The sequence below is a fragment of the Triturus cristatus genome, chromosome 4_1 (assembly GCF_964204655.1).
Source record: "Triturus cristatus chromosome 4_1, aTriCri1.1, whole genome shotgun sequence".
NCBI lineage: Eukaryota > Metazoa > Chordata > Amphibia > Caudata > Salamandridae > Triturus > Triturus cristatus.
The window spans coordinates 1,093,092,573-1,093,109,034 of NC_140585.1; the positions used below are offsets into that span (position 1 = coordinate 1,093,092,573).

At 46.0% G+C, this 16,462-nt stretch overlaps 2 protein-coding genes across 4 annotated transcripts in view; one reads left to right on the plus strand and one right to left on the minus strand.

Annotated features, from left to right (window-relative positions):
• TRMU (tRNA mitochondrial 2-thiouridylase) overlaps nucleotides 1-14,127 on the minus strand; it is a 198,417-nt gene extending 184,290 nt beyond the window's left edge. Inside the window, exon 1 of the mRNA XM_085654078.1 lies at nucleotides 13,947-14,127. Within this exon, the coding sequence (XP_085510204.1) occupies nucleotides 13,947-14,028 (82 nt within the window). The 5' untranslated portion in view covers nucleotides 14,029-14,127. The remainder of the gene's footprint in view (nucleotides 1-13,946) is intronic.
• Nucleotides 1-16,462, plus strand: part of LOC146856067 (uncharacterized) — a 171,379-nt gene that overhangs the window by 47,549 nt on the left and 107,368 nt on the right. The gene's annotated exons all lie outside the window — the stretch shown is intronic.

A 16,462-nucleotide genomic window follows, 5' to 3' on the forward strand; every position in this document is an offset into this window, starting at 1 on the left:
GAGACAGGTGAGAAATGCGGCTACAAGTGCAATTGTCTTTGTGCTGTGCAGGTTAGCAGTCTTGGTGTCTTTGCAGTGGCTTTGCAGGTGTTCAGTTTCTTCCATCATCTTCGAGGAGCTCAACAATTGGTAGGACCACAGACTTTTGTCTGGCGCTTTCCTGGTAGCATTGTTTGACTGTGCTACCGATCTGAGACCTTGACTCAGTTAGTGGCCTGGTCGTTGGAGCTCCCTCCTTTCGTCGATCTTAGGTTGTACCCTTTCTTGGATGGCACCGTGGGGTCGGGAAATTCTGATAGTTCGAGGGTGTCTTCTTGTGGGTAGCAACTCAGAGCTGGTCGGTTCTTCGCGAGTACTTCCTCTTGCACCTCCACCCCTTCACAGGTTGCCAGGGTTGGAGGGACTCGCTTGCAATGATGAGCGTGCAGCCAGTTTTGTTTTCCTTCCACTCGGAGGGCAGTTCGTGTGGTGATCAGGACTTGCCAGGGGCCCGTCCACCTAGGCTCCAGATTCTTTGTTCTTTGGAAGTTGCGAATCACTACATGGTCGCCTGGCTTTATTTCATGTCCCGGGCCCCTGGATATGTCAGGCAAGGCTTGCTGCACCTGTTGGTGGATAATTGTTAGCTCGATTGTCAATTTATGAAATAATCCAACATTAATATGTTCGGGACATCGTTAATGGAGGTGGGTCTTGGTGCCGGCCAAATGTTCATAGGCCTGCCGAAGACCACCTCATACGGGGTCAGTCTGAGTTTGGTTGGGGTGGAGCGCATTGATAGCAATGCCAATGGAAGGGCGTCAGGCCATTTCAACCCGGTCGTGGCAACTATTTTGGCTAGTTTTAGTTTCAATGTTGCATTGTGTCTCTCTACCAGGCCTGCTGATTGGGGGTGGAAGACAGCATGGAACTTTTGTTTTACACCCAACCCTCTCAGTATGTTCTGTATCACCTCGGCTATGAAGTGGGGGCCGTTGTCGCTCCATAAAATTCTGCAAAGGCCGTATCGGGGGAAGAATTCTTTCAGCAATACTTTTGCAGTGGCTAAGGCGGTATTGTCGCGGGTGGGATATGCCTCCACCCATTTGCTAAAAGCGCACACAACCACCAGGACATATTTTAGACCATGGCATCTCTCTAGTTGAATGTAATCCATTTGAAGGATTTCAAAGGGGTGGTCAGGGACTCCAAACCCTCCCCGTGGTACTACTGTCCCCTTCCCTGGGTTGTGTTGTAGGCAGACAATACATTGTTGTATTAGGCGTTTTGCAGATTCTGCTATTTTGACATTATGCCATACTCTGGTGAGTAATTCAATCATGGGGTGGAGCCTATGTGTGCTGGTAAATGTGCCATGGTCAATATGGGGATGAGGTAGGCATTGGGTAACAGTCATTTATTTCTGTCTTTAGTTCTCCAGCAATCTTCCTCGTCTTTTAGTCCCACCAGTAACGTCTGCTAGTGCATTTCCCTGTCCAATGAGATCAGTCACTTTCCTATGTGCTTGGCATTTTATCACTGCTAACTTCTTGGGGAGGAGGACTGCTTGCGTCAAGGCGGAGACTAAATCTCCGTGCAGGATGGGTGTACCGTGTGAAGTCAGGAACCCTCTTTCTTTCCATAAGATCCCAAAAGGTGAACCATCCCGAAGGCATATTGGCTGTCGGTGTATATGTTAACTGTCGTGTCAGTCGCTAGGATACATGCTCGTGTGAGGGCAAGGAGTTCTGCAGCCTGGGCTGAACGTTGGGAAATACGGGCTGTTTCCAGAACGGTTCGGGCTGTGGTGACAGCATATGCAGCTGAGGTAGTGCCGTCGGGGAGTTTGATGCATGAACCCTCCACCCATAGTTCTCCATCTGGTTCTAGAAAGGCGGTGTCTCTGAGATCTATTCTACTCTTTGTTTGTTCATCGGTAAGTGTCACACAGTTATGTAGTGGAGTCACGCTAGGATCATTTTCGGGTAGGGGTAACAGTGTGGCTGGATTGAAGGTGGTGCATCGCTTTAGAGTAATGTGCGGTGCTAGCAGGGTCAACTCATATCCTGTCAGTCGGGCGCTAGTCAAGTGTTGGGTTTTGGTCTGGTTTAGTAGTGGGTCGACTGCATGGGGTACTAAAACAGTGACTGGATTGGAGAGCACTATTCCTTCGCTCTGCCGTATCAATACTGGTGCAGTTGCCACAGCGTGCAGGCACGCTGGCAGCGCTCTGGCTACTGGATCGAGGGTGGCAGAGAAATATGCACAAGGGCCTTGTTTGTGACCAATTGATTGTGTTAGGAAAGACAATGCACATCCCTCCCTCTCGTGCGTGTAGAGGAAGAATGGTTTGGAGTAATCTGGGGTTCCTAGGACAGGCGCTGAACAAAGGGCATTGCGCAGTTCTTTAAAGGCTGACTGGCATTCGGGGGTCCAGGGGAGAGGCGAGGGGATGTCTTTAGCCAGGAGGGAGAGAAGGGGTTTGACAATGAGGCTAAAGTTCGGTAACCACTGTCGGCAAAATGAGGTAAGACCTATCAAAGAGCGGACTTGCTTCTGATCTTTGGGGACAGGGATGTCTAGAATTGTCTGGATCCTGTCAGGCATGAGTTTCCTCCCTTCTTTTGATAAAAGGTGATCCAAATAGGTCACTTGTGATTTACAGAACTGCAATTTCTTTCGGGAGACCTTGTGACCATTCTCAGCAAGAAAATGGAGTAGTTTGATGGTGGCTGTGACGGCTATTGGTATGGTGTCTGCTGCTAGAAGGATGTCGTCTACATATTGTATTAGTGCCACTCCATCTGGCAATTGTATGGCGTCCAACTGTCTTTTAAGCGCCTGGCTATAGATGCTTGGGCTCACAGTGTACCCCTGAAGTGCTCTGCAAAACCTGTACGAACGGGAGTTTAGGGTGAATCCAAATAGATAGCGGCTGTCCTCCTGTATAGGTATGGAAAAGAATGCGTTTTTGAGGTCAATTACAGTGAAGGTGGTGGCAGCGGAGGGGATTAAAGTCAAAATTGTCGTGATGACGGAAACTACTGGGTATTGTGGCACTACGATTTTGTTTATCTCCCGCAGGTCAATGATGAAGCGGTAGGCTTTTCCGTCTCCCTCTCCCTGTCTCTTTACAATCGGTAGTATGGGACTGTAACAAACGTTGCTCACTACTTCCTCTACAACCCCGCCTCTACCAAAGAGTGTATGATCTCTGTCAGTGCCTTCTCACCCTCTGGCGATATTTTGTACTGCGGTACTTTCAGTAGGGTTGCGTCCTGTCGTATTGTTACGTGTACTGGGTCAATCATCATTCATCCTACGTCTGAATCAGCTTTAGCCCATAAGTGTGATGGCAAAGTGTCCAGTAGGGATGCGTCAGTCTCGGAGATGGGAAACATGTGCTGAGAAGGGTTCTCTCTATGGCGCTGAGGGTTGTCATACAGGATGACACGCACTGGTGAGCATCTGACAGTCGCATGGGAGTGTTTCAAAAGGTCGAGACCCATAATGGCGTCTGGGGTGTTAGAAGAGAGGAGGAATGTTGTTTCGACGCTATTGTTGTCAAGGTTAAAAGGGATCGTCGGGACAAAGGGTTGGTGGTGGGCGTACCGTCAAATCCTATTGAGGTCACATGTGAGCCTGACAAGGGTGCCCTTGGAATCAGTCGTTTGGATAGTGCACTACGTGTTGCTCCCGTGTCTACCAAAAATGGTGACTTTGTACCCAGGACCTCAGCGGTAACATAAGGGCCTTGCTGATCAACATAGAGCTCGACTGGATCCCTCCCTTGCCCCTGGCTGTCCTATGCAAAGACGTACGTATTGTCATAATCTGTCTGTTGGTACTGATTCTGTTTGGGATGGTCAAATGCGTTCACTCTTCCTGGCCTTTCCTCATTTGCTTCACTCGCGTACCCTCTCCCACGTCCTCTTCCTCTCTGTCCACTTGCTATTTCCCTCGCCCCCCTGCCCCTACCAGCTCCTAACAAAACCGGGCATTGGGTTTTCCAGTGTCCATATTCTTTGCAAAATGCACATTGATCCTGTCCTAGGTCTTGGAGTCCTACGTATGAAGTCGATGAATTGTTTCTAGGTGGCTGTACTCTAGGGGTATTCTGCTGGTATCCTCCCCTATATTGCTCCCTTCCTGTATTCGCCCCCTTGAGTTGTGCTATCATCACCCTTTCCTTCAAGTCCTTCTTTTTCCTTTCTGTAGCCCTGTCATTTTCGTTTCTCTGATGCTCATAGTACTGGGCCATTTGGAGAATGGCCGCCGGTTTAGATGCTGCCCAACTACTTTCACTGGCTTGTAATTTCTGGGATACATCTGGCAGTAGTCCTTTGACGTAGTTCTGCACAAATAAGTGGTGTCCGGTTGCGGTGGACATGTCTTGTCCACTGTAATCGGAGAACACCGTTTCAAATCTTGAGAAATACACTGAGACATCCTCTTGTGGTTTCTGGCGGCACGCGGTTACTATGGACCAGTCTATCTTTTTCTCTGGGATCAGAGCCAGGGCTGGACTACGAAAACAAAAGCAGCCCAGAAAAGAGTGATCAAACCAGCCCCGCTCCCTTCGTCTCCTTGAACAATCGCTGCCTTTCCAGTTTCTCTTTCCGCTCTCTCAGTTCGCTTCCAGTCTACCTTCCCTCTCCCTCCTTCCTCTCTCTTTTAAAGCCTCACTGCATGTAGGAAAGTAGGCTCTGCTTTTATGGGTAACCCCCCCCTTTTGCCTGGTGCTATGCTGTTTCTGGCTAATCTGACTGGGATCCTGCTAATCAGGACCCCAGTCTCTGTGCTTTCTCCCCTAAATTGGTATGGTAAGTACTTAGGTATATCCCATATTGGACACTGGTGTACCCTTAACAGTCCCTAGTATTTGGTACTGAGGTACCCAGGGCATAGGTACACCAGGGGTCCCCCATGGGCTGAAGCATGTATTATGCCACACATGTGAGACCACTCATACTGTAACTACAGACCTGCCATTGCAGCCTGTGTAAGCTGGTGGTGCACCACTTATGAAAGATTTAGGTTTCCCTAGATCTAAGGTCACTGCACTTAAAACCTATAAGTCACATCTGAAGCAGGCCTTTCAATCCTGAGGACAGGGTGCTCAGTTCTAAATGTGAGGGTGCCCCTACATGAGCAGGGCAACTTTTGGAGTCCATTCTCCCAGGTTGTAAGTGTATCAGCCATTACGATATATAGAGTGGCCATGCATCATTACGCGATGACCATCTCTAAACTGGTTGTAACAAACCCTGTCATGTTTGGTATCAAACATATTGAAATTATAGCCCCACACCATAAACGGAGTGGTAGGTATGATTCAATGCACTGTAAAGCTCCTCCGGGAGGCCTTCAGTGCTCCCGGTCCCAGTCTTCTAGACCCGGACAGCACAACATGGCTTCTGCCGACCAGAGACCCGATTCTGCCCTCCTGCTGCTGAGCCAAGATCGAGCAGGGGAAGGCAAAACAATAGGTATCCTGTCACAGAGAGGTGTGACCACCTCCCAAACAGGGTTTAGTGTATTGGGGCCGGGTAGGAGCACTTGCCAGCATCCCTCAGTCTGCTTGAAGGGCAGATTTGGTGCCCTCCTTGCATAGTCCAGTTCAAACCAGCTCAGGGAGCAGTAGGCTCCCGCTCTGGCGCAAAACAGGACAAAGGACATGGGAGTTTCCTCCCCACTGTCCAACCCCTCCCCTGGGAGGAAACCCTGAATCGTCCCAAACTTTTCCTTAGGGTGCTTAAGGGCTTACCTGTGGGTGGGTCCCTCGATTCATCGTGGGACAAGATTTATTTCAAGACACCACTTCTTCGACCATCTGGGTACTCTGGACTTCACTCTGGACATCAAGGCTGCAACTGGGAAGTCTCCTGATGCCCCTGATCTCATTGCCCTGTTCGTCTGCTGCAACGTCCGTGCCTGTGCTCCATACAGGAACCTTCCAAGGCCTGTGGGCATCCAAGATACCTGAAGGAATCTCCCTTGAAGTGAAGGAGTCACTTCCCTGCATTTGCAGGCACCCCAACTAAGCTGACCGGTCTCCTGAACCTGGGCTCCCATGGACTCCGAAAGACTCAGCAACACAGGTCGTGGTTCTTCACATCCCTTGAGACATGCCCTGTCCTCTCACCAAGTCTGAGGCCAGTATCCCTCATCAGAGGAGCAGGAACCGAACCCCTGTTCACAGCATCGACTTGCAGTTGCAAACGCTTGTTGGCTTCCTTCCACCAGGATCTTCAGATTCCAAGTAGCTTCAACCTTAAGCGTCTCCTGCGACCAAGATCTTCGTCCTCACTGCATCACTTACATTGTGGGCTTGCATCTTTGGTGAGCTGCTCGGGGTCCTCTCGTGACTCCAGTGCCTCCGGCCTGTTGGTCCTTTTGATGGTCATCTTTGAATTCAGTTGGCTCCCCTGATTGCTCGGGCCTGCCGACTTCCCTGCTTGTGGCGAGTCCCCTTTCACTTTCCTCGTTGGTTGCAGTTGCAAAGGCTTGTTGGTGCTCCTGACAGACACCAACCCGTCAACTCTGGACATCCGATATGGGAAAGCTTGTGCACGGCTCCTGGTCTTCCACAGCATCGCCTGGTCAACACAGCTGCAGTTTCAAGGTCACTGTCCGCTCTACTGCAACACTCAACATCGGTGGGCATTCGTCTTCCATGCCTCCTAGTCACTCATGAGTGGCAGAGACTCTGTCCCCTCTGCTTGCAGGTACTTCTAAACTTGAATCCACCTTTGGGTTCCACCGGACACTTTCACCTTCCCCAGCAGCGGCATCTTCCTGAAGTCCTCTATTGAGTTTGACGGCGGTTTCAGACGCCACTTCACACAAATGCAATTACGGAGAACCGCGTGAGTCAGTCTTTTCCGTGTGAGATGGGCAGCCTCTCTGTCTTGATTTCTCCAACATCTGATGGCTAATGGAATCGGGCGGGAGTATAAATACGCTTTCGGGCTGCTGGTGTGTGTGTCTGTACGCATAAGGAGCTGCATCTGGTCTCAATCGGAGACCAAGTCAAGGCTTGGTTTCAGATAGGGGGGTGTGTCAGTTGCTACGGCAGCTGATGGAACGTGCAATTGTTCATGTAAATGAAGGCAGCTGAGACTGTGGCTGGGGTTACAGGTATTACTTCCAAAACATGCGAATTAAGTGCATGCAAGCAACTTATAAGTGAAATTGCAGACTCCCCGGGATACATTAGTGGATAGCAAAAATAAAGTAAGAGAATAAAGAGACATGCTTAATGCTAAGAATGGCTGAAGAGAGGTAGGACAGCAATTCAAAAAAACAGTAATACTGTAGAATAAGGCACGGAAAGATTACAAAACTAATACTGAAAGGGAGCATACATTGGAGTAACCTTATTAACATGTGGTGGAATATTCAATAAAAAACAAATAAAAACAGGATACATTTCAGAGCAAGGAAGATTGAAAGAAACCAGTAGTTACAGAATTTCATTCCATTCTTCCGTTGAGTTCAGACCTTGGTTGATTATGCGGCGGTTGAAGATCCATTTACATTCAAGTCTATTCAAAGTTTGTTGGTGCTCACCACCTCTACCGTGAGGGCATAGGATGTCAATGACTTGCCACGTAAAATGAGTTTCAGAATGTCCTTTCTCCAGAAAGTGTTGCACGAGAGGTGCTGTAGTGATCTTGCAGCAAATTCTACTCTGTCCAGCACCTGTGCACCTTACAGGTTTCACCATGAAAACTCTGACTAAGCGGTGACAGTTTTCCTTCCTTGTTACGGCCATTAATTATGACTACAACGACTAATGTAATTCAGTAAAATGTTCTGTGGTTAATCACTCACAGTAGAGGCACCTCAACATGCCCTACTCTCTACTTGCACTCCTCTTGCAGACCTCTTTTTTTTGTGTGTGTTAACAGTGCACCTGCCCCACAGTGCCCCGGCTACCGGCCCCACCATCGCGGCCTACTGTATATTAATTGAGTAAGTGGTCTGCTCTGTTTTCTGTCTAGTAGTGGCACTCTCTCCTCTCCTTGTGCCTTGCTTCACACTGGTAATTTTCCCGACAGCACCCCATTCCATTTGGGATATTTGCAGGCACCGATTTCATTTCGGGGACCAACCAGTCACACTTCCAGGCACCAGATTCATTGTGGTTGCCTAGTAAGCAGCTCTTTCCTCTATTCATGGAGCATAATGGCGTATACTCAGCAAAGCTTTCCTCTATCTTTTTTCTAAATTCTTCTTCCTTCGGCTCATACTGCCTGCATTTACTTTGAACTTTTATTCAACACACAGCAAATCAAATCAAACTCATTAAAGTGTGAGCACTAGGTTAACGTTCTAATTTACTGTCACTGCGTCGCATTCTCTTAACTAATTCATGACCATATGTGCCCTTAATTAAAATTGATGAAATAATCAACTCATCGATAACTGATTTGATCCACTGGGAACACTAGTTCAACATTAATGTTCTGTAACTATTGACTCAGGGACCATCTTCAACACATTTCTTTCAACTGTTTTCTTATATATTCTTCATGCTCACAACTTTTGTCATGATGATGATCTCAAATCAGTGAGAGCGAAACGTCGTCGACCCCTATACAACAAGAAACTCATTTTATTGTTTAAACTAAGCCCAGGAGTTTCTATCTTTTGTTGTCAATGCGATGTATATATTTTAAAAGTCACCTTCACTCGTCACATCATGCCTCCTGTCACTTATTTTGTGAGCACTTGAATTATAATCTCAGAAAATACGTTGCATTATTATTTATGGTTTATAAATAAATACTGCACGACGAAAAAGCCCACCTGTGCCCCTGGGTACAGTTAAATACTATCTACTATGTGCTCCGTCCTGCAATAAATGCCTCTTTATGCCTGTTGATACAGACATATTGAGTAACACTGCTATAAACCTAACTGTTCGTGTTTTGTTGGGACCGAACTGGCCCTGTAAAAACCACTGTCCTCTTAAAATACTAATAACCAGCCCAGGTTCGAATATTGGGATTCCCTTGTTTTCTCATTACACTTACATAAGTGTGCATCATATACCAAGCCAGCTTCTAACACTGTGCCTGCAGCAATTAATATCTGGGGCTTGGCGAAAGTGACAAAGATACCAGAAGTGGCAATAGGCTTTCAAAACCAGCCTCTAAGAGCTCCAGCCGACCAAGGGAAGGCCCAGTGAAATAAAAGGCCTGCCCGCCCGATCAAAACACATTTTTATTAGAAAGCAAGTCTTGAAACTGGTTTTGGTGAGCTTGCTGAAAGAAAATGAAGCCCTTCTCCTTCACTACTGGATATATAATATGGAACATCTTGTCCATTTATCAAAGGTTAAGTACTCTCTACTTTTGATCTGTTATAGGTCATATGTCAAGTGAGAGCATTACCTTTGAGGTCATAACAAGGTTAAATGTCATGCGATGTCATTTCCTATGATGTCATAATTATACAAACTAGCCTATTTTAATCATGAAACATACTACCTATTTTTGGTCATAGAATGGTGACAAGTCTGTAGTAAGGTAATGGTGCAGTATTTTGGATATTTCTAGGAGGAAGACCGCACATTGCAATGCCTGTGAGGAGTTCAGAAGTCACTTCTACGCACAGGAAAAGAAAACATATGCATAGAATGAAAGCCAGTAGATAAAAATCACAAAACGTTGGGCAAGCAGAAAAGTTTAGTGATGACAGAAAACGTTATTTACCATGCAACTCTTTCAAACTTGTTTGCAAAGTTCTCTTTTACGGTCTTCCCACAAGGTCCCTGAATGTATCATGTTTGCCTTCCAGCAATAACACTTTTTTATCACTTTATCGCCTGCTCCCTTGATTATTTATTTTATTTATTTATTTGAAAAGTTTTATAAAGTGCGAACAAGACCCACAGGGGTATTAGAGCGCTGTACAAAGTTGGCGCAAGAAGGGGTACTTTTTTGTTGTTGTTTGTTTTATATTGTGCGAACACGACCGGAAGGGCTCAGAGCACTTTACATGTGCACCAGTTACATTACACAAGGATACATTCATTTGTTTTGGTAGGCACAGGGAGATTAAGTGATCTGTCCAGAATCACAGGATGTTGAGCCGACGCCGAGACTCGAACCTGTTTGTCCAGCTCCAAAGCCGACCGCTCTGGCCGTTACACCACATCCTCAATGTGTCTGTTTAAACATAGCTGCTAAGGTTTCAGATTGCTTATGTGTGATATTTTATAATTTCAGTGTAATTATGAGTGACATTCGATGACTATGAGTGACACTTTCTTGCAAGCAAAATCAAGCATTGAAGATGGGGGAAACATATAAATAGCAGAAATTACACTAATTTGTTCAATGAGAAACTCTAAACAAACCTTCAAACTGCGGCAAAGCACCAGAAATTGAAGGGCACTTAACTAGTGCCCTTATTTGGGGGGCTGCCTGGAGGCTGAGTGTGGCTGAAGTCAGGCCCCAGATTCAGGTGTTTTGAGGGAAGCAGAGGGGTGTGAGAAAGCTTTATTGCTGCCACTGGTTTTGTGCTACTGAATACACGCCCCATGAGACCCCTGAAAGGTCTGAAGGATCCAATGGAATGCAGTCATACAGAGAACAGCTTCCAAAAAGTCTTAACAATTGAGCAGCTCAAAGTATCTGGGCATATGCAGTTGTGCAGTGCAGCTATATGTATGGGCAAGCAAAGTTCTGGCAATGAAACGTTTATCATGACTAACATTGTAATTACCAGCAATATGGTATTAATAGAGGTGCTGTATTTTTCAATTAATGTGCGATAGAAGAATTAAACAGTTCACAACATAGCAGGGGATTCAGGACTGTAATATGGTGGTGCCATGTAAACATCCCCAAATAGTACACCATAGCACCACTTGCTGCCTCGGCAAAACAACTGCCATTATGTCAACTTTTCACAAAACCAGCAATGAAGCCGAAACCAAGGACCGAACAAATAAGAGATACGCTCTGCCCACAACAAAAACGCCTCTCCCCTTCCTGCTTTCTGCCGTGTGCAGCACAGCGGAGTCTGAACCCATGCCCCCTCACCTCTCTGCTCACGTCGGCTACACCTGTATAGAGTTCCCAACAGACGGCAACCAGCAGGGCCTCCAGATATAAAGAGAGGGAAAAGGTTTCCAAAACATTTTCAGCTGCTGCCGGAACCCCCTGCAAGGCGCACCTCTAGCAGATTGACAAGGGAGATCCAACAGGTGGCGAGGCCGACCCAGGCAGTGAGCAGTCCAGCGCAGTACCAGACTCAGAAAAAATGAAAAACTCAGGAGCTTAATGGGCAAGAAACTGCCATTAAATGATCATTTGTAAAAGGAAGAATCAACGCATTTCTATATTCCAGGCCACTCTCTATGGCCCACGTGGAACCCGGCCCGACCTACAGGATGTGGGGGCCCCAACACGGATCTTCTCAGTTAATAGACTTTAGTAGTACAAGACAGAAGTGGCTCAGCACACAACTTAAATACAGATATAACGGACAAAATTATTCGTCATAGTCAATAAACAAACAAATGAGTAATGTATCCCCAAAGATTCACGATAAACTTCGAAGTCTTGAAGGTGAGTTTCTCTTTATTTGGTAATTCAGATTTTTCATTTAAAATTACAGCATACAATTCATAGCCAGTTCATAGCCGACGCGTTTCGTCCCAACGGGACTTCTTCAAGGCTTGCGAACAGTAATTTTAATAAAATCCACACAAATTAGAGTTTTCCATTTTCTCTTATTCTGTATTTATGCGGTCAGATGTCTAAGATCTCAATATTGGCCTAGACACAGTGTTGGTATGGAGTGAAATGTAGAAAGAAAAGGTACGATGGCCTTGAAATGTAGAAAGGAAAGGTACGATGGCCTTGATCGTGCGATATGTTCAGAATATGTTCAGAATCACCGGGTCCGTGCTCCGTATATGCCAAGAGACCTCTTGGCATATACGGAGCACGGACCCGGTGATTCTGAACATATCGCACGATCAAGGCCATCGTACCTTTCCTTTCTACATTTCAAGGCCATCGTACCTTTTCTTTCTACATTTCACTCCATACCAACACTGGGTCTAGGCCAATATTGAGATCTTAGACATCTGACCGCATAAATACAGAATAAGAGAAAATGGAAAACTCTAATTTGTGTGGATTTTATTAAAATTACTGTTCGCAAGCCTTGAAGAAGTCCCGTTGGGACGAAACGCGTCGGCTATGAACTGGCTATGAATTGTATGCTGTAATTTTAAATGAAAAATCTGAATTACCAAATAAAGAGAAACTCACCTTCAAGACTTCAAAGTTTATCGTGAATCTTTGGGGATACATTACTCATTTGTTTGTTTATTGACTATGACGAATAATTTTGTCCGTTATATCTGTATTTAAGTTGTGTGCTGAGCCACTTCTGTCTTGTGCATTTTTTTGGGTGACACCAAATATTAGGGGCGCATGAGGGTCACGTCCCTGGCTTCTTGCACCACATCTCTTTTCATTTATAATACTGTATCACATTTTCTTGATTGGTGCAGTCTTTTCGAGTGCCCTGACCTTCTCATTTCTTCTATAGACTTTAGTAGTAGTAGTGCTCAACCCTTATAAAATTAATTAAAGAGCAGCTGAGTGGTGTCCTTCCCGGTCGGCGTGCCGCTACCTGCCCAGGCCTACAGCCAGCAACAGGACACCAGATCACACGAGCAGACTTCTTAAGTGATGCCGCTGTCCGTGCTGTAATTAATTTGTTGGACCAGCACGGCATTATGGTTAGCGCGAGCTGGCGCTATTCACTTAAAGGCTTTCTTTTAGCTCCAACAGAGTGACAATTCAGGCACTTACTTTACTTTGAGGTGAGCGGCACCCACAATTCGTACATCGTGGGCACAACAACTCCGACAGCAAACACCGGCCCGCATCGATTATGAGCTCAGCAGCTTCCTAAAGAGGCACTGGCCTGCTCTGGGCTGAGCCGGTCCGTCCCGCATCGCAGCCGTCGGTGTTGCGGAGGCCTCAATCGCAGTCTACTCTGTCTAGATAGTAACCATTGGTCATAAATTTATCGACTATCCTATGGCACGCAGGCTGTGTCATGGGGCGTCGCGTGAATCATAATATTGCTGATACATTGTAACTAGAGTAGCAGCTAGAGCGGCAGATTCTGACCCAGGTGCCGGGAGCAGCGCGCACGGATTCGCTGCCACTTCTCCAGCTGGCATTACTTATGATTACTAGCGCTCCTGCTTGACAGTTCAGGAGGCGCTATTATGCGTGACTAAGCATTTCAGTGCGGTGATGCGGATCACCACACTGAAATGCGTTAGTATAACACCTGATGCGTGATACTTGTCAGGGCTGTTTAAACCACCTTGTCTCTTTGATATTTTTTATGACTATGTAAAGTTCAGCCTTTTCTGAAAGCTTTAACGTCTCTTGTGTACTTTATAATTCATTCAGATGTGCAGCTAACACTTTATGCGAGTTGCCATACTGCTTGTATATTGTCTTACCTCCTGCTCCTTTGATTAGCTTACACGTAGCCTCAATGTTATTTTTTAACTATTTTTAAGTTTATTTGATATTTTTATATATTTGTGATGCTCAGCCTTTTGAAGGGATTGAAGTCTCTTGTGCACTTCATAATTCGTTTTAAAAGCTCCAAACACGTTATGTAAATTGTAATGGTTTTAACTAATTGTACAATATGTGTTATTTAATCGCTTTGCTTTTTTGACCGGTCTAAAAAGGGGGAAAGAAGGCATGATATTATGGTTACGAGTGTCATTGGCTGAAAACGTCAGGTAGTGAGATCTCGAATCACCAGCAGGGGGCGCTACAGGCCATAACATTTGCTAAGCTGTCAAAATTAGATGTGGTCTTCTAAACTGAGCCAGCCTCTAACTCTAAGGAATAGTTCTCGGTTTCTCTTCTCTTCTCTTCCCGCATTCAAGCATTGGGTCTCACCTCTGCGCTTTAGCAGCAGAGCTGCCACGGAGCTGTCCACCCCGCCGGACATGGCGCACACCACCCGTCGCGCTGCCTGCATCTTGTACTGTATCGCACCACAATTTGTTCAGATCAAAAACTAGGCAGCGAGTTACCTAGTGTAATAGACACTCTCAGCCCAAACGTACGATTGCATATCTCCGCGCTGACGTTTAAGCCGGGTGTAGTGACGTAAGTGAATCTTGGCGGCCATATTTGATTAGTGCTGGTTATTGTTATTTTCCGGAAGATACATGGAGGCGCCGGCAACTTTTGAAGTCTTCCCATGGGAACTGTGACTTTGTACGAAGTGAAGCACATTTTCCGATTAATACAATGAAGCAGGCTCGTGTATTATGTGTGTAGTTTTATAGACTTATGACAAATATACCGTACATGTTAATGCATGGTAAGCTGTACATTAGACTATATATTCGTTCCGTATTTTGGAGCAGTTGCTCTGTTTTTTGATTTCGCTTTGTTGTGCTGAGATGTAAATATCTGTTACGTTAAATGTTAAAATGAGGAAGTCAAATGTAGCCTATCGTAGCACGTGTCCTCTTCGGACAGCAAGCGTTAGTCCCACTTTCCTTTCCATTATTCGGGACTCGTCTAAGGTCAAACAGTGTTGTGTTGCAAGGGGCTCATGTAACGTGCTGCTCTTGCGATATATAATTGCCGCCTGGTGATAAACTCTGTTTTTTTATGGTAGGGGTAGCTCGAGTTTAAACCTTCATAATAATTTAAACTAAATGTGTCTTTTTACCCCAACAACCTGGGGATTCTAATGGTACCTGTATCCTACTGGACAATTCTAGCGTCCCAGCATGAACTGGTTTACCAGCCACTCCCTTGAGGGCTGCCCTCGACCCCCCCAGCCGACATACATCCAACACAGGTGTCATGGGTCAGGCATACATGCCAACATTTTAGAAGAGAAAAGTGGGAGATAAAAAAAAATAATAATCGTTAGAACGTATTCCCCCATTGACTTCTATTGAGGCTTGAATCGGCTTTTTCTCATGCATGGAACTTGCAAGTGTGCTACTGCAGGATCACATATTAGAAATGCAAAAAAACTTTTTTCCCCCTATTTGTCAGGAGCACGGAGAAAGCGCTATGGCAGGCAGAGAAAGCATGATAAAAATGTGGTGCTCTGGCCTTCAGAAGCAGGTTACTGGCAGTGCATGCTGTGAGTCACACAAGACCAGCCCCTGTCAGCTGAAGCCCTTAGATGATTCAGGTTTTTAGGTCTCGCCTGAGACAGCGCTTTAGCGCTGCACTCGCAAGAGCTTTTGTTAAAGGGGGATCTGGAAGTGCAAACGAGTGCTTTTCAGGCCTCCAAATACAGTGCATGTGCGCCGGGCGCGCGCACCATTTGGCAGCCTGAAGAGCACTGCGTGATCACTTTCATGGCTGCTTTGATGTCCTCAGTGAGCCGCGCGGCCACTGAGGACATCAAAGCGGCCGTGAAAGTGCACACCATTTGCCACCCCCTTCCTGCTTGTTGCCTTTGCTTCCTGTCACGCTACACTCCCTTACTCTCCCACCCAGACCTCTTACACAAACTATTGTCATTTCTCATCGTGATGCCCTTTCCCCCCCACTTTTCATCTGGCATAACTCAACCCCCCACCTCCTCTCTCTGATATAGCTTTCAATAGTACCGTTTAGCAGGAATCGTTTAAAACCATTAGGTTATAACTTCCTGTTTGATAGTAATCCCCGAAAGATAATATTACTTCATCTGCAGGCCGTGATAAATGTTTATCGAAGAATGATGAGACAAGCTTCAAGAGTGTCAAGAGAGGCAAAAGGATGGCACAAAGGAAAATAATCTCTCTTGTGCATTTAACGAGCACCCAATGGACGAGTGAGGTTTTAATGGGAGGCAGGGCAGCTTTCTGAGGTATGCGCTTCTGGTTTTTACCCCACAGCTTTCTCTGCACATGTTTGTCATAATTGTCTTCCCTGTACTTTGCATCAGTCATGCAACATTATACCATAAAGAGATGTACGTGGGCGGGGCATTTAAAACCTAGGCTCTCCACCCCCCTCCCCTTCCCAAACTAGGTAAAAAATGCGCGTGCGAACAAGTTTCAAGCAGAGAATTACTTGGTCCCTTATCATGTTTATGCACAAGTTTCTGCGAGTTTAGAAGTTCAAAGCAGCAATTTATAATGGAATTTCTACTAAAGGCAGGCAGAGTAAAGGCGAGGGTATTACCTTGGTAAAGCTAAAACAAATCTAAATGACAGCGACAAAAAAATATACACAGCATCGCTCTTCCAAACTAGTCAGCAGACGGGTTTTAAAATCTTCACAAAATGTAACCTGAAACCTCCCAACAGCACACTCTCGGGGCTGGAGAAGGTCTCAGAAGGAAGTGCAATTTTTTTAGTCCCACAAGAGCAGTATTTGCAAGTCAAACAAGCATTTGCAATGCAATAGGTCTCGCATTTATACGAGTTTGAGCTATTGGCATTGTAAATGAC